This window comes from Opisthorchis viverrini (assembly GCF_000715545.1).
Source record: "Opisthorchis viverrini unplaced genomic scaffold opera_v5_378, whole genome shotgun sequence".
Lineage (NCBI taxonomy): Eukaryota > Metazoa > Platyhelminthes > Trematoda > Opisthorchiida > Opisthorchiidae > Opisthorchis > Opisthorchis viverrini.
The window spans coordinates 140,364-166,391 of NW_008752038.1; the positions used below are offsets into that span (position 1 = coordinate 140,364).

Consider the following 26,028-nt stretch of genomic DNA (forward strand, 5'->3'; position numbering starts at 1 on the left):
GTTGGCATCCCATCAGAGAGCTGACGGGTAAATCAAGATGATGTGCAATTCTGTTGCAGTGTTTTCTCTTGGGGCCGTTGTAAACAATTTCGGAAGCTAGAAAACTTTTGCTTGCTTTCTCGAGTGCGGTGCTTCTGGATCAAAATGTGAGTTTAAGGGGTGTCGGCTGTTAAAGATATTGTGATGAGCGAAAGTATTTTTTTGTATCCAAATGAATGAAGCATAGTGTATTTCAAGGGCTTCTCATCCTTTGTATCCCAAAATATATTTGGGGGGATTGGGAATGTGAGTCGTATACAATAGTGGTTTTTCGCCAAATAAAGCTGTTAGCTATTTCGAGAAGAATGTTGAATTGACCTCTTGAAGCTTTCAGAGGGGATTGCTTTGACAGTTTTTTGTAAAAGATAGTGTTTTGTCCGTTTTATCTTGTATAACACAAGGCCATACAAACCCTTGAAATGCCGTCAGAAGTTTGAGTAAAAGCTGTTGAAACACATTTGTTATCCACTCAATTTTTCCATGGCCACTGAACCGACGTGCTCACAGTCGAAATAGTCTGGATGTTCGTAGGCTGGAGAGAATATAGCAACTAACGTGTACCTTAATAAAACCCCGCGCCGTTATCGACGATCATGTTAGTTAAGCATCGAGTGATTTTCCATTGGTGAGAAAAAGACATCTGTTCTTCCGTCAGCTGTGTGATGCTCAATGTTTTTCAACATTCGCTGATACCTTGCTGTATGTTCATTCAAAAAGAATTGACACTTTTGCACATAATCCCGTCGTTTTGCTTATAAACTGGTGAATGTATACAAAACGTTCATTGTTTTGAGAGCTGATTTCATCCTGTTAACTTAAAGATTTTTTTCTGCGATCGCCAGTCTGAAAACATTGGTTTTTATCTTCAAATATGAATGAACTTCACGGCGTTTAATTAAAGGATAATTGTAAATCTACTGTACGATATTACAGTTACACAATATACGCCAAATATTTGCTTTGAGAAGTTTCACTATTATACTATTGTCTTTGTGTTGCAGAAGCACATGGAAGTATAAATTGCACTAATTATACTCAGTAATTTAATTGTGCGCAGTAAAAAAGGTCGATATTGCTGGAACGGTGAAAGACTAGAAATGTTAAGCAGGAAGGCGTGCAGCAGTTCGAGTGGAACAGATTCAAGACAAATGTGCAACTCCGAGAATCTAAGCCATATTTTGAGGAATGGATTTTTTTGTTGATATCTTTACGCTGAAAATATACCCTTCCCCCGGAAATAAAAAACTGACACACTTAAAATCCAGAGTACGGGCGCGACATTTATTAATTTGCAGGAGACTTCCAAAACTCAAGTCGTTCATATGCCGTAATATATTGGTCGTGCTTTACACGTCTCCTCTCCTTCTGCTTATCGAATGTTCACGAACTACTCAAAAGGCTGGATAACGCAGTGCCACGTGACCCCCTTGAACAAATACGGGCACTTTGAATGCTATAATAAATGAACTTATTTTGGGATTTTGTTGGTTCCTGATCGCGACTAATGCACGTTACGTGTAACCATGGGTCTATTTGAGTCTCACTTAAAATCTCACCCCGATTCCATTTAAACGGATAAAAATTTTGCGGCTTTGCTTGCCACTGCTTTCACATACCGATGGCAGACGAATTTGTAAACTCAATTAGAGGCCGATGTGTTTTAGTTTCAGTAAAAATGCAAGATCTACCTGCGGGACAGATGAGAATACAAGAGGGCCTGTTGATTACATCTAAACAGTAGCATCTTTGAGTGTAAACGCTGGTATTACCTCATAGTCCCTCATTAATCTAAAACAGAACTGTTTCTCTAGGGAGATTCATGAACTCTCATGTTGAAGCCCACGTACATCGAAATTCAGGGTTAACCAGAACAAACAAATGGTAAGAATTGGGGTACCTGAACAAACCAGTTGGAGAAAACAGGATAGAGTCTGATAATATTCAAAAAAATAACATCGGAGACCCTGTCAATTCATAGAGGCTCATGCTAAATTCCCTTATTATAAACAGGTCTGTGGTTCCGTTGTCTGAATCACTTCATGGAGTCCATAGAACATGTTATAAAGCACTGTGTCACCCACTGTGTCGCACCTTCGACCTATTCATAAAAATTGCCACTGAAATAAAATGGTGTTTTTGCGCAGCATATGCAAACATTTAAGATGAGTTCCTAGAAAAACCACTTATCAGTTCTATCAGGGTTTTTCATAAATGGCAAAGTCACACAATCAAACAGACTTAAGGGAACAAGATGTTCGGCGGATTTTTTCAACAAAGCCTAAATTTTCCATCTGTCTATGTACCTCCAGGTTTAATATGCTGGATTCGGGCAATCTGACCATGTGTTTAGTTAATTTGTGAAGTGATGCCGCAAACATATATGTAACTTGTCTGAGTGTGACGCTGTTTCCGTGAAATTTGCAGACACCACAATATATTTAGCCTGAAAGACTAGTAGCGGTAAGATGTGTCAGGCAGACCACCCGATCGCAGCCATTGTTATTCTCGTGCTATTAGCATACTATTCTATTTTCATCCTTGTCGTGGCCTACGTTTGTCTACGGACAAACGACCATTGTTCTCATAAATGGATGACTAATTTTCGGCAAACTACTGAGCATTCATTGCAACCGTCTTCAGTCATCTGTCCGGTTGTTCGATGCCGTCCGCATCAGCTATCCACCTGGCACGTAGAAATATGCACCATACAGAAGCTCTGGAGCGCGATACCATCTGAAATGATGGAATACTTTCGAGATGAAGTTACCTCGTGGCAACCTGATGACTGTAAAGCCTTTCTTTCGTGTTTTGGAAGAGCCTGGCCAGTCCAAAGTCTGCGATTTTTAGGAGGCCACTTGAAGAGATGAGCAAATTGGCAGGCTTCAGGTCCTTAAAAAGAAATCATGGAGGGATAAGGTAAGTTGCTGGACATGGGTTAAGAAAAGACGGACTAAAATATTCCTCCAAATAGCTATGGAACTGTTTCGAAACTTTAATAAAGGATAGCGTCTTTGCACACGGAAACAATGCTCTGGGATGAAATTCGACCCGGGAAACTATTCGGCAGACACTGAAACAAGAATGCCTACACAAGAACAAACAAATCTACCAAAGATCAGTCCTGCTTTACAACGTGTGGAAGCGATGGCAAAACACGAAATCCTGACATATGATGTGCCTTCGGTACACCGTGCCAGATAAAAAAAACCGGTACTTCACATTTTCATCCCAAATCAATCTCAAACAGCGCAACTCATTTCATACTGACAGAGTGCGGGAAATGGACATGATATCTGAAAAAAGACGGAGTACCTTATCCGTGGATGTTTGTCAGTATAGTGTCAGAGAGAGGAAACGTCCCTTCCACCAATGAAACACTTCTGAAGTAAACTAAGGCGATAGCTTGCTTCCAGCACACTGCGTTTGCTGCAGACTTGCTGTGCCACAAAAACAAAAAAACATTCGACTATGGTACATTTTCTGTGCAACCCGAAGAAAGCACTACGGCACAGATAGTGCAGGGTATCAACACCTAGACAGGACCAATCGGAAAGTTAGTGTTGGACCAAACCTATCGCCCAAAATGCAGAGTTCCCACAGTGTTGATTGGCTTCTTGACGGTTGTATGCGAGTGTGCTCACAAGAAACGATCAGTCACTGAGTGTATGGGAAGCGCGGGGAACCCTAACAATCGGGCGTATATATATATATATATATATATAGAAAAAGTAAATAAAAACGCTTTGAAAGTGAGACGGTGCGAAATCGGGAAATAATTGGAAGATTCGATGCCCGGCTTTAAAAGTTACGTTGACCCTGATCCCACTTTGCATTAAAACTTCAGTACTCACCTAATGAATAAACCTCTGTCGGTCCGCATGTTTTGATTTCAGAGATTTTGTCTGTCACAGGAGTGGAATTCTAGACCAGAAAAATCCTATTTTTAGGATGTTGGGAAAAATAGCTTTCCTCCTCTACTCCACATCGTGCTAACAATAGAATATGCAGCCTCCAATTTCCTCTATGCTAAATTAACACTCTGTAATGTTTGTGTGCTTTAAACATAGTGGATTGTAGGAAAATATTCACTCCTCAGATGCATTGTGAGAGGCCTGTACATTACCGATCACTTAGGATGCCCAGAACTTTTCTCTAAGCACAACCATGGGCCATCTGTGACAAACAGGACGGCCCATCTAAACAAATTGGCCAAAAATATCCTAACTAGCAGATTTTGTGTCATTCCACCCACTGCAAGTTAAGGCATCACCGTACTCTCACGGTTTTTCCGTAATCAGTGATAACCAAAGCCCCGAGTCATTCTTAGAATTACCTATATAAGTTATTCCGTCGTTTTTTTCGGGAGTGGGCTCATTGCTGATTGCTAGCGACGAATAAAACGCCCATCCTTGTGACCTTCGGCAAACATCGGCCAAATTCGTGGACATCGCAAATGCTGAGTGCAGCTTGTTAGTCCGTGGGAGTAATCTTTGTAGCACTCTGGAAGTTTAAACAATCCACTTTATCATCATTATCATCATCAAAATCATCGTTATGATTGGCGGCATGATATCAGTGTTCAATACTGATTATTTGCTACTTTTAAACCACGCGGAATCATTCTCAAAAGGTTCAGTTCACATGTCATTATTCCAGCGGAAGATTTTCTTGAATATACCTGTTCAAAGTGTGAGTTTTCTGTAAGATGTTGAGTGGACAAGAATGAAGCGTCCCTCTGAAATCGCTAGCTGATAGTTTTTTTATCACCAAGCTTTGGTTCAGCCTTCACCTGTAAATGTGTTGAAATTTCTGACAACAAAACAGGACCCTATGTAAATAAGACAATAAACTGTGTTAAAACTTGGGTACACTATATCAAAACATTTGAGAAATAAGTGATCGCAAAGTAAAATTAGGACCAACAACTAATTGAGGTATGCCTACGTGAAAGTGAAGACACTGTGTACCTTTACAAATGTCGACCACACATTATCTTCAGTAGTGTAGCACTGGAGTGCCCATCTGAAAGGATGTGGTACTCATTTTACATTAAGATGCAAAGCGGATCTCCCGGGGCCCCAAAACTAGTTGTCGAAAGATCGAATTCAATGCGAGCCACACGTCATTAGTTATTGATGTACCAAAAATACTCGGCTATGATGGAAGGCAGTGAGAATAGCTAAATGCATTGTACACCAAACATCTTTTTCTGAGTGTATTACAATACGGTGCACTGGTTTTGTCGTATCGTTAATTCTGACAGAAAATGGCTAGCTTGCAATAATGGCCCTCTAATGTAGACCTAAATGCCGACCACTGTGCCGTAGACAAGCGTACCATCATGATGAAACTCCATTGACAAATTCATTGATCTGTATGGCAATCTGGTCCATGCAAAGCACGCTCACACATGCTTGGTGACGTACGGTGCAAAAAAAACGGGAAAGTCTGAAAATAGATGCTTGAAGTTTTGGTTAAAAACAAAATTTCCTTGAACCAAGCTTCATATCGTGCTACAATGTTTCATTACTTAAATTAATTACTCAATATCATTTTGCGACTGCTCGTTATCTTGTGAAGTGTCCCTGCGATCTCTTTGAACCCAGCCCAACAACAGAATGTGTTTTTGGGAAAGGCTCAATAGATACTTGTGCCGCTTTCAATAACTCAGCGCAAATGGCAAGCACATTTTGTGCTCAGAATCTAAGACCACAGGAAAAACCTTCTTTAAACATTCCTTCTCCAATTTCCTTATTCACAATTTTTCGCTTCATTAGTTCCTGTCAGCTTGGTTACCAGTTGGGTGAAAGCTCTTGAGAAGGATTCATAATTAATAGTTAGATTTAGCGGAAGGGTTGTAAAAGTATTTCATCAACCCATGGAATACGGTAGGAATTTTGTGCCTCTAGTCAAGAACAAATTTAGAACTAATAGTTAAGGGTTAGAGTCAAACAGACGTTTTGATATAATTCGGCTTTAATTTCACCACGTTTTCTGCTTTCTTTTCGATATTAACACGTTACGCAGAGTCAAGAAATAAATAAAAAGAAGGGCGAGATCAAAGATGGAATTGGTTGCATAATTCTGTGCGCGGCCGCATTTCGAAATCATTAAAGAGAGGAGGATGAAAGATATGAAAATAAAAACAATTGTAGGTAATAATAGTCAACGTGAAAGACTAGCTGCAAAGATACCAGGTCGTATCAACTGCGATTTTTTTCACATGCAAGCAGTGTGTCAATAATTCTCCCATAAATATCCTGTGCTGTCCGACTCCAAGTATTTGAAACAGAGGGATTCACCAAAGAGTATGGGCATGACTTCCTAAGTAAGGCAAGCTGTTTCAGAAAACGTTTCGTTGTTTTAAGGTTTTACGCTTGGTCTATCCGTAGGCTTATAAAAATACATTTGCACACAAGTTATTCAAGTTGATGATAAAACATCGTAGAGCTCCGCTTGCAGGAATTAAACAAGCCATTTGTAAAAAATACGTATAAAAATCATTTCTGAGTTAAATGCGAGGGCATGGCAGCTGTTGCTTTGCAATACAATGTACTGGTACGCACGCATCCATTTTTGATGAACGAGAATTCACCATACTTCCACCGCTAAAGACCGCTGCTCGAAAAGACTAGATGAGTTTCTCTAAAAATGCTGCAGCCGGTTGTCGGAAACTAGAACTTCTTTGTCCAATAAACTAGCTGTGTAGTACCGGTTTCTGGAAATATTGAAAAGTCAGCGGCTTCGGTTTGCTACATTCAACAAAAGTCTTGCAACAATTGGCGTGAGTGTGCGGTAAAATATGTATATTTTCCACTAAATTAACTCCTATTGGTGTGTACCGAAGACTGTTGAGGTGTCTGCTTGTAAACGTTTCCATTGTAGTCATCAGACCACCAGCGTGCCAGCACTTGCCAAATGTTTCGCGTAGTCATTGGCGTCCTTAGAGAGTCTGTTCTTAGTTTTTTGTTGAGTCGTTTCTTCTGAAAACTGAAATGTTATATTAGAAAGTGTAAAATTCCAACAAGCTAGCGCCTGGTTGCAGATTCCCTTTTATATTATCGCTTCGCATGCTACGGACAATTTCGACAAGTCTCTCCAGTGGTCCCTAAAGATCGCGTATAAAAAGTATACTTTTAGGACTTCAATTGATACAACAAGATATGAATACACTCACGAGATGTGTTCGGCGACCACTTTGAAGGCGAATTTTTGTGAACCCGAAACCACGTGCTGCACTCGGAAGTCAGTCATGTTAACTAAAGGGAACCGGAGCTCATCTGAGGGTTGTGTTTTAACAGGAAACCACTCCAGGATCTTCAAAAAGACGTAGCTTTTTTACTTCCATCCATATAATCTGTGGTGCAACAGGTACACATTTTGATTTATGACTCTGACGATTTTGTTTTTGCATCCAGGTCTAAGAACGCATTAGTTCTTGTGTTGGATGGTTAACCTGTTTTGTTTAGCGACCAAGAATGTCCTGTATAGGGTAATTGAGCTTGGTCGAGGATATTGAGATGTACAGAGCTGTTTTCATGATTTATGGGAAAAATGGGTCTGCATGGTGTAATCCACATCTGTCGTCCGCTAACGCCAAACAAATTGTATCAGTTTTTGTACGGCCCTCTCTGGCACAACTAGTCATTTCGGAGACCTGGATAGCATTTGCAAGCGCATAGTAATTGGAATGGCACATTTTTAAACAAAATTCCATGTTTAACGGCTTACCAAATTCACAAATTTAATAATATCGTAATTTCAGGATGTCGGGCTGTATTGGAGGAGTTTGATATATTAGTCTCTGAGGTAGTCTACGTAGGCATTCTATCTACATATAGGCATGCGCATGTGGTTCCATCCGTTACCTCTGTTTTTCCCCTATAGAACGTGGACTCAGACACCCTGTTATTCTACTTTAAATGCTCGATTATTATCATTCTTTGCTTACAGTTCTCTAATTTCATCAACTTTGGTGTCAACTAATCATTTCAATATAGTATAGCTTACCAAGGAATGTCAGAGTTTTGAAATGAAATTGTGCTGTTGGTTTAAGTACTTTACTACATTTGGACTCGCGGAACAAGCCGACGAATTTCAACTTTCGCTGAGTAGAACTTAGCCTACAAAAACGATTAACTGGTTTCATGAAGTTCAGAAGCGGATCCGGTGTTCGGAGCTGACCCAATTTACATGTGACTGGCCATAAGTGGTATTTTAAGGTCGCCAGCATTAGACAAAAATAGAAATAATTCGAAGGAATTCGTGTTTGATGGAAGGTTCGATGGAAGTTTCTGATGGAAGCTTACTTTCTGATTGCATTGACTGCACCCAACCTTGTCACTGAATCAGTTCGGTATCACTCTTTTACACGTGCATAGGTGATGCCTTTGGCAGCAAACTGAAATAAATGATCTGCTCATTACCGACCATTCAGCCGGGCTAGCCGTTGTGAATCCGTGTTTGGTTGCCTACTGGAAGAAAACCGTTCTAAAAGTACACATTTCAACTGACAGGAACATCTAGTAGCCTAACGAGCGGAAAGATTAGTTTTACTCTTGATTTAAGTTGAAGGTGTCAACAAATTACCCTGGCCGTATAATCAGGAATTTCTCGGAGCAACTAGAGCTGATTTGGTGAATAGCGTATTTCGCACGCCGTTTTGTTAGTGCAACCATCGCTGCGATCGTTCAGTCATCATCCGGCAGAAAAGGGACTTTGATGATCCTGTTCATCTTAATGCTGAATGTTTGTCAAACACCAGAGGATACAATGATAACCTTTTCTCAACTTTTACCAAGTAGTTAGATATTGTTTTTTAAGGGCAAGTGATATACGTTACGGCTGGTTTCAAGACTACTTTGAGCTATGTATTGAGTATGCACAAAGCTCACTTCTCTACGATTTGCTGCCTTTCATCATTCTGTGAATAGCACTAGTTAGTTTCAGAACAGTCTTCCTAGTTGTATTTAAAACCAGACCAAATAATCTGCAACAGCTATAAACTGAATACGCTAGGGAATCGCATTTAGCGAACAAACAAAAGCCCTTATCCAAACAAAGAATAAGGACAGTACAAGTGGTCTCAGATAAAAGTCTAGTAGTACTTGGTTAAAATGCAAGTGAAAGCTACCAAAAATTTTCCCGCTTCAAGTGAGAACAACTATAACTTAATTCTGGTTGTATTTTGGATAGAATTTCCGTTAAGATATGACAGTAACTGGATGAGGGTAAATCATTTTGTCACACAACTAGTACCCACAATTTGTAAACCTAACCTACCCTGTAAGATTCTGTAAATGCCTCCCAACTCAGGCCAACCCAATAGTTGATTTTTTTCTAAAAGTTCCTGAAACGGGCGGTTGTTTCGTTAAATTGTCCTCTCCGAGGCACTTAAGTGTACAATACGGTGTTCCCTTGCGAGCGGTGCGCCAAAAATTCCACTGGTCAATGATGTAGATGTCCGCTTATTTTCCCTTGTTTTGTGTCACTTCCCTAAAATGCGTAACCTCGATATTTTCGGCGGAAGACTCACAGTTATAGGAGGAAGTTATCAATCACTTCATACGGCTTTGACCAACATTGGGTGGACTAAAGAATAAGCATGACAGGAAATCAGCGACAGCCCCCGCCCATTGAGCTCTCTGAAAGATAGAAGTGATCATGGACCTTCAGAAAGTTTTCAACAGACGTAGTGTTCACTTTAAACAATATACTGCAATATTTTGAAAGTCATTACAATTGTAAGGTGATGTAGCTTTCGTTCAGCGCACGTAGTCAGATGTTAAAACAAAATTGGTGATGTGGAATGATATACTGGTCATAGGGCACAACTATTCTGCTTCGGTCCTTGTTAAGTTGGAGGAAAAAGAATTTCCTGCTCGATGTGTAGAGTATTTTGTTTTGATGCAGACTTCGCTGTACCAGAAAGCGGAAATCTAAAAATAATTATTCTTAGGTAAGAAGAAAGTGGATTCAGGCTGTGGACAGTTATACTCACATTGTAATTTTGGATCAAGCCACGCAGAACCTCTCATTTCTTTGGGATAATTCTTAGATGGTGGTTCAAAATGATGTGAAAATCGTGTTTTCGGAGGGGAGGTCCAAGTTAGTGTAAACCTTGTTACAGACATGTTTTGCTGATCAAGTCACTGTTTCCAAATGACCACTTCTGTGTTACCGCAAAACCATTGGTACTTCTCAACTATCCACAGAGCGGTCTGTTATTCAAGTCAAACTTAGTGCGTCAGCACGCTGCATGTTATCTCTTTAACTTTAATAGAAATGTTTATGTGTCCACTACACACTTTAAGCTGAGCACCTTCACAGAGGACTGATCTCACTGTGTTTGTGAAGCGGGGTTTGATTCTTAAACATTTCGGTTGAAAATCCTTTTCTGCTATAGTTTTGATTCATTTTGTAGCCGTGAAGAATGAACAACGAAGCGTATTTGGCATGCCTCACTTGAGGCCTCACATGAGTAGCGATCTCCAATGAGCAACAGATTTTCAACCTACTCAATGATGAAATTTGATTGGTAGACCACACACCTACCCACGAACAGAATAAATACTTACTGTTGCATCAAAAGCCGTTGGCCAGGACGGCGGAATTAGTGAATATCCATGAATTGTTACATTTTTCCTTTGTTGTTCACGACTGTTATTGTTCCACATTCCACTTATTTTTCTACGAATCTGTTCATTTATGGAGATGATCATCTCGTCTATGCAGGTGCATGTGCTGCCTACGATGCGGAGTTCTGCTCACGCCACGTGGAAAATAGCGTGTGCAACAAAGTGAAGAATGAGTGCTTCTGTCGCAAGGACTTTGTGGCGATTCGGGAGAGTGGGCGCGTTACATGCAAGACATGTGAGTTTTTTGTACTTTGCTGACGTTTACTGTTTGTTGTTTACTTCTGCGATGTCATGTTCACCGGTCGTTCAAACCAAGTTATTTGAACGAGAGAGAAAAACTGTGGTTCATTTTCGAAGATGGGCAACAACAAACAAAAAAATAATGAGTATCATGTTAAGTTTGTCGGGTGAAGTTGCTGATGACCGTTTTTGAAGTAGAATAAGGTACAACTCGGCTGTGCTGTTTGAGTCCTGGATTCTGTGGCGAAACTAAAGATCTTGCTTGTAAAAACTTATACGTAACGCAGAATAAACTAGGAAATCAGCCCAATGTGTCCGTTATAGTATCTGGTCATTCCGATTTCATGGATTCTAGATTGAACAAATATTATTCCGAGCCTTTTTAATTTAGCCTGCAGGGTTCTGTAATCATATGGATCGCAATTTACCGAGAACACAGCCACGAAAAGTGAAAATGAATAGCTTGTGGAAAGATCAACCAGTTCGGAAATTTTGCGTAATTATTGTTGCCCCAAAGTTCGGAATGGCAGTGTCATCACATTTTATCCACCATTAAAAGCTCATTTTAAAAGGAATATAAATTGATGAGTTCGTCATCACTCATTCATAATTAATCACTGTATGCAACCAGTGCACGATTTATGTGTTGGAACTCGTTTGAGTTGCAGTTAGGTCGTTGAAGCGTCACGTTAATTGCACTAATTATAAATCAAAAAGTCGGAAAGTTCCTTTCCCGCGAAGAAAAAAGCTACGGTTTCCGGGCAAGAAGGATGACATTATGGGTTTTAACAGAGTACTATTCTCTTGATCGGTAAAACTCCATTTGAGTAAATGTAAGATTGATTACTGTGGGAAAAATAGGTGGATTTTGAGACCGTGATTTGAATGGATAATTAGTGGCATGCTCCCAGGATGACAGCAGATATTAAAGAGCTTGGAGGACCATGAGTAAAAAAGCAGATGAGTGAACGATCCAGTTAAATATCACGCATCCCCTACCAAACCAGATGCACAGAGACAAAGGGCCACGTTAGCGTCCAGCTTGTCAAGTAAACAAAGCTTGGTAGGCAACATGTGAAAGTGAGAATGAACTAGTCAAATGCATTTGACACAAGACCATATCCTGATACTAAGTTAAATTTAACCGCTGAATATTTGAAATACTTATAGTGCCATGAATGTGAGGTAATAAGAAGACAAAGAGTTAGATGCCTCTCAGGAAATGACACTGAAACCGAGGAATTACAACAAAATAGCTCGTGCACAACTAGCAAAGCATAATCACGGAAAGCTAAGGTAAGGTCATTGCATTCCAATTTTTTAACATGTATACCAATGGGATTTTGAAGATTTTTCTTGCTTTGTTTACACACCAGAAAACTTCAGCATTTTGTACCGTGAAAAATCATTCTAAATAAATGTAGTACATTGCCTTTAGATAGGTTTGGTCATTCTGTCTCGCGGGCGAAAAAATGGTGTGCAGCCAAATGAAACTCAAACTATGCTGTGATTCTATATTTACCGGGTCCTAATCAAATTAATTCAATCAAATCTTCCGGGTGCAAATAGAGATGTCTTCCCCTTTAGTTACCTTTTGGCGTTTACGAACATTGCTTGTCGAGTACAAGTTTACAAAGTGTGCCTACAAGTGAAAAATGCTGCGCTCCATGCGGATCTCCTATTTCAGTGTTAACCGATTTGAAATGTCGAGTTGATCGGGACTGCGTGCATGTCAACCGCAGTAGTTGTCATCCTGGAGCTGGATACTGTTCCTGTCCGGGAAACACAATCTACGTCCCTCAATTGCATGCCTGTCGTAAGTCACACCTTTCATTCGTTAGACTCGATTATCCATTTTCTGTTTACGTTTTGTCCGCTGACGTGTCATTCACTTCATGATTTATGATGGTATACATTACGTTTTACTTAACTGTTCTCACGTTCATGTGGTTAAATGGAACGAATCCGGGTAGAACCAGCGACCTTACTTTAACTCGTGACAGGCAAATTTTTATTGCTCTCACTCGTAGTGTTTTGATCAGAAAATCCACCTTGAGCAGCAGTGGTTTATCCTATTCTCAGACGTTGATCGAACAGAATATTCTGAACCAAGCAACCAGAACCCACTTATCTGACGGATATTCCACATAGCGTAATGGTGACCTTCCCATTGTACATCCGTCGTATTAGTCACGATAATCAGATATCATATGTATACGATAATAACATTATATAATAATATATGATATATTATATGATAGTCTAACATTATATGATATATTAGATGATATTATATGATAGTCTGAAGATCCGAAATTAATTTAAACAGACGCTACGCCGTGTTTTTAACAGTTAATTAATTTTTAGGGTAGCTGTATTTAAATGGATGCTGTCCTTTGTTGTTAGTGCCCTTGACATATGACACACAAGCAATGAATCATAGTGGTCACAAATTAAATTACTTGCAACACAGATTGGTACGATACTCTCGGTAATTACCTGACAAAGTTAAGAGAGGCGATGCCTGTTTGTTAGATGGCATTAAACAATCATATTATCCGTGGTAATTAGCCGACTACGGTACCAGAAGAGGTATGAGAGGTAAGAAGGCAATCGGTACTCTTGAAATGGGGAACATGTAGATCCTACTTCATCTAAAGTCTAGTGAACAAATGTTTGATGGCATACCGATCGTCTTGTTTTTAAACTGCATTACTCATGCCTTAACTTCTACTATGTTCTGTAATTGGTTATTTGCGTTGGCCAGTTCCTTTCAAATAACATTGAGTACACCGTTTTAAGAACCGTATCAAAGACAATGACGTTTACGTTGCTTTCTTACCTGTCGGCAGTGCAATAAGGAAGCTAGACAAGACTGTACAGATCTGGGTTAAATTAACAAAGGTTTGAAGACCTTCTGGGTTGATGTGGATAAATGAAAGTCAAAGCAAACAATATGTGGATGGAATGGCTTCAAAGAGATTCAATTATAAAACCGCCGGCGGTTTAGATAAGGCAGTGGAAATCAGTAATATTTACTCGGCCACTGTGATGATAGACGTAACAAATAGCGGAATATGTAAGTCATATCCAATCGCTTTTGTCATACTGCTATTGTTTCACGCTACAAACATGAATGCGCACCACCGGCGTATCAAGGAGCATAAATTTTATTCGTCAACTTACTTACCAGTAGAAAAAAGTAATGTTTCCTTTCCGCATAAAGCTTGACTAGAAAAGTGCCTTTTTATACCATTGTTTTAGTGTAATAGGTTTTGAGGGAAGTAGTACATGTGTGGACGTTCGGTTAGACATTTTAGTGAAGACACACCAGCCACCTTTTAAGTGCAACGGCAACATAAAACTTTGCAAGAATTTCCGGTGAACAGTCAAGAAAATTTTAGATGATAAGCTCTGAGGCGACTGTATGGTACCGGTCTCATCTAAACACTCTTATCTTAGGCGCTTTATAGAAGTGTTCATCTGTCGAATTTTCACTTTAGGGCAAACGATAACTTTGGTGTGATCTAATACAACCCGTGACCTCTTCAAGGTCACGGATTAGGAAGGGCAAAAGGCTGTACGTCAGTACCAATAGCAACGATCACGAACTAACAAGACTATTATTATAACCTGTCGGTTACCGAAGAGGGCATGTATTCACATGACATTTTTCACAAATGACAACTCCGTAGTGTCCATCTCCTACATTGATTAAATTTCAGAACATTTATTTGATGAACATCTTCCTAGTTATAGCCGCGAGCTGGAAAACAACTGCTCCCTGTTTGTGGTCCGCAGACAAAAGATTGAAATATGTAAAGGCAATAACCAGGAGAATCAACCACACATCCTACCATTTATTAATTGGTAGGACGTTCTACTCAGCTGATGCGAAAGATCTATTTATCCATTCGAATAAAATATTGAGGTTTTGAATGATACTACGATACATCATACATTCCAACGCACTCTTTGTTTTCTAAACTGCCCTGTTTAATCTGTTTTTCGTAGACATGCATACTTACTGACACTCTCAGGCAACCAGTACGTGGGCTGTCATCTTTCTTCCGGTGTAGGTTAATAATATGAAGGTGGTCGTTAGCGTGAGGCGAACGGACAAATTAGCGCGTCTGAATTTAGAGTTAATTGACTCGTCACTTACTAACACTTCCAACTGTGGTTTTTAGCCTATTTTTTGTCATAAACCGATTTTCGGTATTTCACGGAAGGTCGTCTTCCAGCTCAGCCAAATAATTTAGATTTTCAATGTCTTAATATACTCATGGTTCAGTACTTTTGAAACTTCCATCAGTAAGGAAAATAAGCCCTGAGAAGAAATAATAATTTAATAAAATTGGCCAAAAGGATTCTACGCCATTCCCGGTACATTAGGCAGGGCGTCATAATGTCTATGAATCCTCCTGTTCGCGTCGATTCTTAACCGACGCGAAATCTACAACTGGCCTCTGATACTTAGGAACAAATAACTTTGCATAAAACCTACTTTTTTCAATCAAAACTCAGATTACGCATGAAGAAAGGTAACCACAATAGTTTTAGAATGGATGGAACGCTTGGATAATATTGCACCTATACAGGGTTTAAAGCCAAATGTAATGTCCATAGCGCTCAAAGCAGTTTGTCTTTTGTTAAGATGTAACGTTTTTTGGACGGTTGGTTTACTTGAAATGTGTTAGAAACTTATGACCAATTTCTTCTATCTACTTTTAATGTTTTAGAATTGGGTTGATCAACAATGTACAGGCCAGATATTGATAGAATAATATTTATTTTTTTACACATGATCATCCCACAGATAGCTGTGCGGGCACTGTAGAAGCTTAGAAAAAAGTACACCGACTTGCTGTTCCCTACCACTAATAACACGGAAAACACAAGTAGCATGACAATTTCATGAAGTACACACTACGAATCTGATGGACAAACTGATTCAGTGAGACATGATTGCGATTTAGTACATAAGGGGTTTTAAGCTGACACACTTTCGCCGCGATTCCTTTCAGACCGGTGAGTCGGTAACTCGTATCAAAGTCCGATCTTTCGAGATACTGCACTCTCAATTATGTAAGCTGGAAGGAATAACATAGGGACGGTCAACCGTAAGAAGTATTGATATAATGAGTTCGTATGAACCTCGAGTCATTCAATTAAATAATTTTTTACTGTGACCTCTGACTGTGACTTCCAATAATTTCCTTCAGTTGAAAAGTTACTCTTCATCAGGTTTCGTCTTAAGGCCGTACTGGTCAATGTGACACCGGCTGAATTGTGCAGCAAAAATGATCAGCTGATGTGAAAATAGAACCGACATTTCTGTTTTCTGCGATTTGAGATGGTACTTTGTTGAGACCGTACACACTTTTTACCCACATATAAAACACATTCCGGTATTTTTGAAGTATGCCGCTGCTGGAAACTTGCAGAATTTTACCAGTAAGTTCAGAAATGTGCGAAAACTCTGTACAGTGTCAACGCACGTTTGTTGGCCTTACATCTACATTAAAAAAAGGAGCGGAAGTAAAGACGGGAGCAAAGCGATTAGCAACTCTGGCCAACAAGCAACAGTTTACCAGATTTTGCTTACAAACCTGGGCCTTCAATTCTATTCGGTTGAGAACCAAATGCTCATCATAGTTATCAAATCAGCCTATTCTTGCACACCTCAAATAAACTCCTTAATAAATGTCATGACACAAATACTACCGGTAGCCAGATAAATTATCCCACTTCCAGAGCAATTATCGGTCTGGACTCAGAAAAAGTCAAATACATGAGTGCAGGTTTAAATGCGGATGCAAGTAGGTAAGCACCACACTCTAAAAGCACGTCAGAACTATTTAATCTATTTCGGCATGAGTTGTCGTTTTCCAGGAGCATTTATAACAGCTTACATTTTTCAAAAGTCACGTGAGAAAAATAAAACCTTCAGTTCAAAGAGTTCACGGGGCTCAATAATTCCAACTATTCTCAAGACAGGTCACAGTCAGTGTTGAAAATCAGGCTTACTTATGATGTCCAATGTAGAAAACGCCTTCATTGTGCGTAACTAAAATCTACTAATCACCAGAGGACAACATTTTCAAATTTAATTATTCGTTCGTTCATCATTTTTCGATATATGCTAGCCTCGTCCCACCAATGTTTGGCTCAGTTACAGTGCCTACGTTATTCGTATAGCGGCCCATGATGACAGGAACCAGTAAAGAAAGGACTGGCACAGTTGTCTTTACACATGACAGAGGAGGGTCAAACACAGTCACCGTTAAAGTGACCTTCAAGGGGGGATTATATGCTTGATATTGATGCATTTGAAAGGTCGTCTTCTGGTTGAATGCGTCATAAACAATGTGCACAACAACGATCGAATGCAGAGGCATTGGCATTGACCATACATCCAGCCTTAAATAGAATAGAAAACTTGAACCTGGTGTGTGTGACAGGTTGTTTAAGGTCACTCGTGCTGACGCGTGTTGCTGTGCAGATGACAACCATAGGGAATCAGCAGCAAAAGTTATTTGGATTTAAGATAGAAGGCCCAACCCGCTAGCTCACTTGCCGTAGCTTCAAATCATCTACGGTGACCAGGACATTGAACAGGATGCAAATAAGTGATGTGGACCAAGAAAGCCAGAACCCCAGACCTGGCACAAAGCTCGTGTGGCCCACTATATCTAATCCTGTAGTGTTGAATTTAACCACCCGTACTAGCTGAACTCAGATAAGAAAGAGACTATATATGCGAGCCGACGTCTAACACTCATAAAACGGGACATCGAAAAGCCACCGTGCCAATTTGTTTTCTGTACGTTTTAAAACTTGATCGGTCTCCTAAACCATTCAGTAGGCTCGCCGAAGATATAGGGTCAAAAGCGAGATATGGCCCAGCAATAAATCTACTTGTTCCCAATTGCCTGAATGAACAATAATATAATTTGTATATCAAAATAGCAGCATCAACATTTACTCCGGCGTTGAAAGGAGAAAATATAACTGTATGGCTTATTACACAAACAGTTTAGTGTGCTTCTTATCAGTAGCTTTAAACTGAGAGATTCTGGCGTCAGTTTTATGCTAGCATTCTTAATTTTGCATGCCCCCAACTGACATTCTGTCGGCCTGTATAAGGAGCGAGGAAAAAACATTTTCTGAATTATTCTACTCATAAAGCATCACAGACAGGGCGGATATACTGACTCTGTTTCTTTGTCGCATTCAGGAAACCGACTGGACTACTCCCGTGATGTGGTATGCAAAGCTTGTCAACAAAAGCGGGGAATATGTTTTTTGCACGAAAAGTATGACCAACCTGAAGAGGATGTCAGGTAAGTCAACTTGGATTCTGCCGCGTCCCCATTCACTTTATACAACGTTGACGCAAATGCGCACAAAACCCTCCACGTGTTATGCGAATGGAACAAGCAAATTGTAATGGACTAAGTGAAAATTGCACACGAGACTTCTTCGAGAATTTTGTTTGACGCTTTTCTTTTGTATAACGAAAGCTTAACAGTGAAAGTTGGACCTCAAAATCGGTGCAGAGTTGCGCTGGACAAAAGTGAATTTCTCAAGTAAAACTGCTGTTTGAAAAACAGTGAATTTAGGACTTGCTTTTTTTTACCTTTGGAACACTACGGATGACTAAATAGGCTAGAAAACACGAAATTTCTCGGTAGTCAGCACCTTTGCACATCAGGGAAAAACAGTGGAACTCTTGGTCCTCTCATGCTGCCGTAGGTCGAATGTATTTGCGCGAATAGGGTTTGCAGGAAATAGGATTCGTGAAAAATTGCTTTACAATTTATAGACGACCTCAAGAGAGGCACAGACAATAATGAAATATGATGGTTTTTGCGGGAGGTGTATTGTTCAGTCCCACATCACTCTCGTTCTGAACAGTCGTCCTCCTGTCCTGGCGCAATTATTCATGTGAATCCACACCAAAGGGGGGGAAGCACTGGACTCGAGTTTCGCTCTTGTTAGAGCTCATCAGCAGTGCATATCCAATNTCGATCGTCACAAGCAGGACAGTTACTGGGTCGTCGTATCGATGATGTGTCGGGCATATAATCACATCGCATAAGTGAGAACACGTTCACCCGTTCAGACGTGAGAATTCAGATGCGTGCAACGTGCGCTGGTGGAATAGTGGTAACACGTTCGCCTCGCATGTCAGGTGTCCGGAGTTCAAACCCCGGCACGGCCATTGGATATGCACTGCTGATGAGCTCTAACAAGAGCGAAACTCGAGTCCAGTGCTTCCCCCCCTTTGGTGTGGATTCACATGAATAATTGCGCCAGGACAGGAGGACGACTGTTCAAAACGAGAGTGATGTGAGACTGAACAATAATGAAATAGTCAGCTGATAGTCGCAAAACGTGGAGCCCAGTTAACCAGTTGTGGGCTCGACTGAAGGGATGACGCTGCAACTTTGAATGTCAATTATTGTGTGAGGAATGGTCATCGACAGGAGCACTGGGATACCCAGAATAAACATCCTCTGAAACCCAGTTTTTGATGCCGCATTGCGGTCACTCTTCACCCACTCCACTTATTAGACATTGGTTGCTAGATGGCCAGAGTATAAATTTCCCGTACCCAATCGTTCAGCTTCAGCCAGCCACTGCCTAGTAAGTTATACATTCTTGTAATCATATTTGACAAATTCATTGCATTGCTAAATAATTCCTGATAAAGCCTCTGTATTCCTGGAAAATTCCTCAAAGAGACACAAGAAGGTGCAAATAAAGTGCAGTGATATCTGAATACCAGTTTTGCGTGTTTTATTCAAATATATGGACATGTCTTTCCGTCATCTTAATCAGCGAGTTTCTGAAACCTCATCACTCCAAACGTTTTTGTGTCCTATTACTAGAGGAAAACGATCAACTGTTTTTATTCGCGCATTATATACCTCATAGGAGTTGCGCCCAGCAGCATTACGATGTAGCGTTGATACATTGTGTAGTATTACATTACGTCATTGACGGAGGTCAAAATTGTAGCTTACTGTATTGTTATTGCGTTCAGTGAAGTTGTGTCATACAGTGCTTGAATCTGAGGGCACAATTTTCAAGTTCTTTAACTAATACTTTTCCAATCCACCAGGTACAATCAGAACAGAATAGGTTGTGTGTGTCCCGGTTCAGGACAGGCAACTAGAATCAAGTCAGACGATTGGTCATCTGGTATATGTGCAGGACAGCTCGGTAGGTTGTGCCACTTCCATGCATTTTGACAGCTAAATAGCAGCGTTTCTTATTTAGGTCGACTTCAGCCAAATTTGCATTTTAACACTGCTTCTATGTAATGTTTTGATTAGATTTCTTTCCTCGTTTATATATTCCTTTACTTGGGATCTTGTGACGCTAAGACAATTGATATCTTAAGCACTAATATTCATGCTTGTTTAATTGCTTGATTTAATTTGAATTGGGGTGGGAAGAGTTACGATTGGCAGACCGACCACTAGTTGAATGTCACAGCTATCATGTAGGGTAGAGCCACATCACAGCTTGCCTAGGGAACATCCACTTAGGTTCAGAAATTTCCAACGTAAAAGTACTTCTCGAGTCATTTGTAAATGTCGAGTGAATGATATGTGAAACTTAGAAGATGCAAGATTCTCTTACATTAATACTGCGAGACAGGATGAAAGCTTACTTCGTCCCTCAGGTAATGGTGTTTTTCAGCCTTAATAAACAAACTTCATATATTAACTTGTAATCGACATAACTTTGAAACGGCCGAGAATTCATAAAATGATTGTAGTTGTTTTGCGCCACTCTGCTTCGTCCGTTCAGATATCTACAAAATTTGAGTAAGAAATCACCGAAGATGCCGGTGATGTTTTTCGCTGGATACTCCTCCAATTGGTCGTTGGGTAATTCGATTGCATCCTCCAGTTGTCTGTGTCTAGGAGATACACAAGTTTTCGTTTTTTACTGATACTTCAGAGCTTCCGAACTCGCCCCCAACTGTGGTGAGTCCCCGAGGACCGCAATAAGTATCCGGAAAAGCATAAGAAAGCCGGGACCAACGCTAATAATCAACGAATGTCCACACAGGTATCTAATGTATGCAACTCTGGGATTAGAGCCATCAAATTTTTATAGGCAATAATGGTCTGTAAACCAGCAATAAAAGTAAACGGAGCAGTTAATCGATGGACCACCAATCAATCACTCAGTCTGCCACTCAAATGCCCAATTTTCCAGTAAATTAATCATCCCTTAGTTGGGAATGTCCTTAAATTCACTCATGTGATGTGCTAAGAATGATGATGACCTATATCCGATGAATGTCTACTCACCAACACTGGTCCATGTTGTGGTCAATTTCTAAACCACAGAGGTAAGCAAAATGGCAAATAATAAGAACAAGGCCGCATAACCAAATGCCAAACGGTCACTCGATAAGCATCAGCATGCTACAATATATACCCAAGTAAATCATTTCACCTCTTTTTCTGTTGACTACTGTTTTCGCTGCAACACACCTAGGCAACGATTAAACCCTCCAAATGAAAAACGGGATATCTGATCGTCATCTGGAGGTTATCTGTGGCAGAGGACTTTTTTGCAGTATGTATGCAATATGTTTGCAATATGTTTACTTCAAAACTGCACCAAAGAACACCGGCTTGGTCGGAAGCATTTTGGGGAATATTGCAGACCACCGCAATGGATTAGGACATAACAACTAACTTCCTATCCATAATTAAATCTGCACTTAGGTGTGACGGGAACCATAGCTATTCAGATGGGCTTACTATAAAACTCCATCTCTGGCTAATCCGAAGGAGAAATCTGGGGCTGTATCTCTTTCGTTCGGTCAGGAAATCTGTTTGAAAGGCTTCGTTTCACTAATCTGAATTCTACTGGTCTATTAGCGGATGCCGCTAATAGAAGACTGTCAAACAGTCCACTACGGTACGCGACTGCGAAATTCTGACAGGATAGGTTCTTTCATGTTGTTCTATGAGTTGAGCAAACGAATCACACTGCCCAAGCATGACATTGTTCGCTTTTTCAAATGTGTTAATTCAGGGGCGTCCAAAGTGCATAGATGAATATTAGTAATATAATCACGTCGCACAGCAACTATCCGGGGTTTTAATCACATCAAACTAAAGGATTTGCACTCATTATGAGACCCAATACCCCATCTTGAAACGAGTGTGATTTTACTTTTTAAAAATCTGCAATGCACGAAACTTCTTTCGCATTTCCTGCAGGCCTTCTGAATATTGTACCAAGCTGCAGGTTTCTGTTGTCTTTTGGTGATGATTTACTACGCTTCTATATATACATGGAAAATGTATTGAAACCACTTATCAGTGCTGAATGTCTGGAATGACTGAGCAATTATGCTCTGTTTTGTTTGCGAATTGTTTGTTTCTAGAATGTATTTTACAAAGACTTTCCTCACATGATCAAACAAGTCGTGTTTGACAACTGCGGTTGCCCAGTTAATGGACACACTCTAGTTCCAAGTCAGACAAATGATAAAATAGCGTCTTGTTCAATGAAACTCTAACTTGACCTTTTGACGTAAAATCATGTGAACACTTAAGAAAGAATGATGAGGTGTTTGAACGCTCGAAAGATTGCAGTATAAACCGAGATCCATCGAAGCAACAGAATAGCAAAGGAATTAGTCAGTACGACGTCTGGCTACCGTCGTTCGGGCTGTCCTGTCTATCTTGGTTGTGGCTCCTATAGACTATCATTCTATCTTGATGAAACGTCCGCTAACATGCACGTAGCTGTTGAGTCATTGGGTGTGTTGACGTGAGTATCCCAGTCAGAAAGAAGGGGTATGGTTTATCCGATGCAAAGTCGTTACTATTTTCCGATATATAGCTCTGAATAAGTGAACGCATCTTAATGGCACTATCAAAACTGACATCTCCTTCAGTGAGTAAGTCAATCTTGAAGCTGTTTTCTAAACAATTGAAGGTACCCCAGGTCAAATTCTAAGGATTTTTCTTTCTTTGAGCTCTGTTAGATAATATTTCCATTTAGCAGAGTTCGTACAGAATTAGAGTGAGACTGGAAACCTGTAGGCACTTTCTTTGCGCTGGCATGGTGTCCGAACTTCTCATGAGAAGAACATTAAACGGGGGCTTCCGCTTTGTTCCAGTTAGTTAATCAAGTTTAGGTTAAGGCCGTAAGGGATGGATGACCTGTGTATTCCGGATGGCAATGTACTTTAAACTGGTCTCAACAGTTATTAATTTATAGTCAACCTTGCAGATTTCGTAGAAACAAACATGGGTATGGAAAAGGGAACATTGGTCGTGGAGATTCCGCGATAAATTAGCCTAGATTATTGAAAACGTCGGCTGTCGTACCCATATACGTTTTGTTCCTACGATTCAGAAAGCACGCTTTTGCTCAAACCGTATCGATTAAGAATATCTGGAACACCCTGATTTCAAAAGACACTAAAAATATGCTGTCACAAGGAACAATCATTCCTTATGTGAGATGTGACATAGATTGATGCATATTAACATATAAATCCACGAAAAATAAGTATCGGTTTCAAGAAGCCAGGCTAATGTTGAAATTCTTTGATTCAGTTGCACCTCAAACCACTTAGATATCTCGGTTATAAAAATTACTGGCATCTCTTCATGAATGTCCTGTTTATAAATTGGGGCCAATTTCACTTAGAGGTCCCTTTCGATGTTCCTCAGAAAACAAATGTATTTTACTGACTTTCCCAAACCTGAAAGGCGTACTACCCCCAGAAAGTTGTGTCCAAAATTGTTTACCAGATTAGTTACGTAATCGGTACGGGTAGACCGTTCATCGACGACATACAATTTGAATTAAATTTACTACGAAAACGTTCAGTACATTAATCTGTGCCCATTAGAACAATTTGATTAGTAGCAAAGTTCAACGACTCCTTTGAAAGTTACCCAGTATTATATTCGCCTAAAAACACGTAACCTGCATCTCTAGTTCAAAGGTTGAAATGTTTACCACAGCGTCACGAACTGATTTATGCTTGTTGTTCATGAACGGTGGTTAGACAGTGTGTTATGGTCACAAATGCTTGTATCCGCGTCCAGTCGATTATGTTCTAGAAAAGTGTTAACCGGCTACAAGAAATCATTATAGATCACGAAGGCATCACCCAAGTAAGCTTATCCACTAAAAAATCGCTGAGTTGAACTTGAAAGTAAAGAAATTAGAGATCAAGATTACTCAACCAAGCGTGTGGTCCTCTATGCTTGGAACCATTAGCTATTCCTGCAGAGTATCCGGGTCCATTCCGGTTTCACAAACCATGAGTATTTTTATGTAAAATAATACTTGGTCTACATTGGTTGCAATTTGTCGGTTTCAGTCGATATCGGTCTGCAGTGTGATGAGTCCGTGACATTTTGTCGATCACGGAACGCGGTTTGCCGACGTATTAGAGAAAACACAGCGCACGCAACCAGCATTCACTCGACACAACTATGGCAGAAACCCAGCGATGATACATCAGAACGCTCCAGTGAGAACAATGAAGTCGCCGTCTGCCAGTGTAAAGAAAATACCGTCCCTGTCTATCAGACGACCCTGAGTTACACAGAATGCTGTGAGTAGAAATTTCAAAATGTGAATATCTTTGTTCTGTCTACGTACTTAAGTATTTGCAACACCCTAATCAGGAACACGTTGCAATCGAACTAGTTAATGCCTCCCCATACATGGAAAAACTTGTTGTCTCACTCTGGAAATCCAGAGGACTGTGTGTAGAAAAACATTCTCCCATTTGAGCTTTTATACAGTAGGTGAAACCTACCAATGCCAAAAATTCATAGGATCACTGCACAGCTACTTCGCCAGCAGCGTACATCTGACGAAACTCCAGGGAGTCAAACTCACAACCTTACTGCTAGTAGTTTGAGCACTTAATTTTTTGGTCACAATGAGCCAATCAGTACTGTAATTAATTCGTAGTTAGACAGGATATAGCGCCAATTGTCCTTCTACTACGGAATGCACATCACGTGGCGGCGCGTTGACTGGATCCTAAAGTGAAGATGGAAGTTTCACTCACTGATGAGTTTCTTAATACGTAACTTTGAATTATGCGTAGGTTGCCCGAATATCAAAACGAAGAATAGAGTTCAAAAATCTACGGTATTATGTACACAAAGGTAAACTTACTGGTGCAGCGCGGTGTCAATGTCCGCATTCCAGACAGCGGTGAGTGGAATCTGTGGGCTTCGGTCATCCCCTCCGATGCCAATGTGATCGGCACACACAAACACGACAGGCAAGTCAGGGCAGGCTCAGCGAACGGGCCACGAACACACATGGGTAAGTAAGTCAGCAGCGCACATTCACACCACACACACACACATCCTAATATACCAGTTTAGGAAGGGATGGCCATTGCGGTATGGTGAGCAAAGCAAATGGAAATCAAAAGTACACGGGTGGAGAAAGCAACTGAGTGGGAGACACGTGATGAGGTCAAGTTCGATTCAATACTCAGTGGAAATCTCCCCTTGAGCTACTTTTGGATTGTTGGTAGAGTGAGGGGGATTTTGGAATCCAAAGTCTTCTTACAATACCAACAATGACTCTTAGTTCAGATTGTTTCTTTTCAACTATTCAGTAATATCATTTAAATGACCTTGAATCTCATTCTCTGATTTTTCATCTCCAACCAGTGTGACCTGAACATTTTTTTGGCTCCACACATATGGCGGCCACTTAACACCATGTCAGTATTTATTTGACAAGAAACCATAAACTGGCTTTTCTATAGTGTTCATTCCTGACCACATCGTAGAGTTTGTCCGCAATCTTCTTCCAATTCACAGTTCCAACTTTGCCATTCAATGCTTCTAAATGTGAATCGTGCTCAAGAGTGAACGGTGAATGTTACGATCTCAATAGTGATGGGATCGGTGATGGGTGTGTCTGCCCACCACACCTTTCAACGTTCAGAAATCGTTTGGATTCAAACGTTGAATTCTGCACCCAGAGCCACGGTTGGTTTCTGTGTGTTTTATTTTGACATTTTTAACGGTGATAACCGAACGACTCACCTACAGTTTAAAGCATATTAGTTTAA

At 40.3% G+C, this 26,028-nt stretch overlaps 2 protein-coding genes across 2 annotated transcripts in view; one reads left to right on the forward strand and one right to left on the reverse strand.

The window, feature by feature from the left end:
* Positions 1 to 2,714: 2,714 nt before the first annotated feature.
* T265_15181 (hypothetical protein) lies at positions 2,715 to 2,928 on the reverse strand (the record flags this gene model as incomplete). The annotated part of the gene is made up of 2 exons (XM_009176946.1): positions 2,715 to 2,772; positions 2,807 to 2,928. Coding segments are annotated over 2 exons (180 nt in total), but the record flags the coding sequence as incomplete, so codon positions are not given.
* A 7,736-nt stretch (positions 2,929 to 10,664) lies between these two features.
* T265_10545 (hypothetical protein) overlaps positions 10,665 to 26,028 on the forward strand; it is a gene marked incomplete at both ends in the record, with an annotated part of 32,364 nt that continues 17,000 nt past the window's right edge. Inside the window, 7 exons of the mRNA XM_009176947.1 lie at positions 10,665 to 10,911; positions 12,604 to 12,732; positions 18,157 to 18,262; positions 19,022 to 19,192; positions 20,047 to 20,147; positions 24,301 to 24,537; positions 25,775 to 25,945. Of these exons, the coding sequence (XP_009175211.1) occupies positions 10,665 to 10,911; positions 12,604 to 12,732; positions 18,157 to 18,262; positions 19,022 to 19,192; positions 20,047 to 20,147; positions 24,301 to 24,537; positions 25,775 to 25,945 (1,162 nt within the window). The remainder of the gene's footprint in view (positions 10,912 to 12,603; positions 12,733 to 18,156; positions 18,263 to 19,021; positions 19,193 to 20,046; positions 20,148 to 24,300; positions 24,538 to 25,774; positions 25,946 to 26,028) is intronic.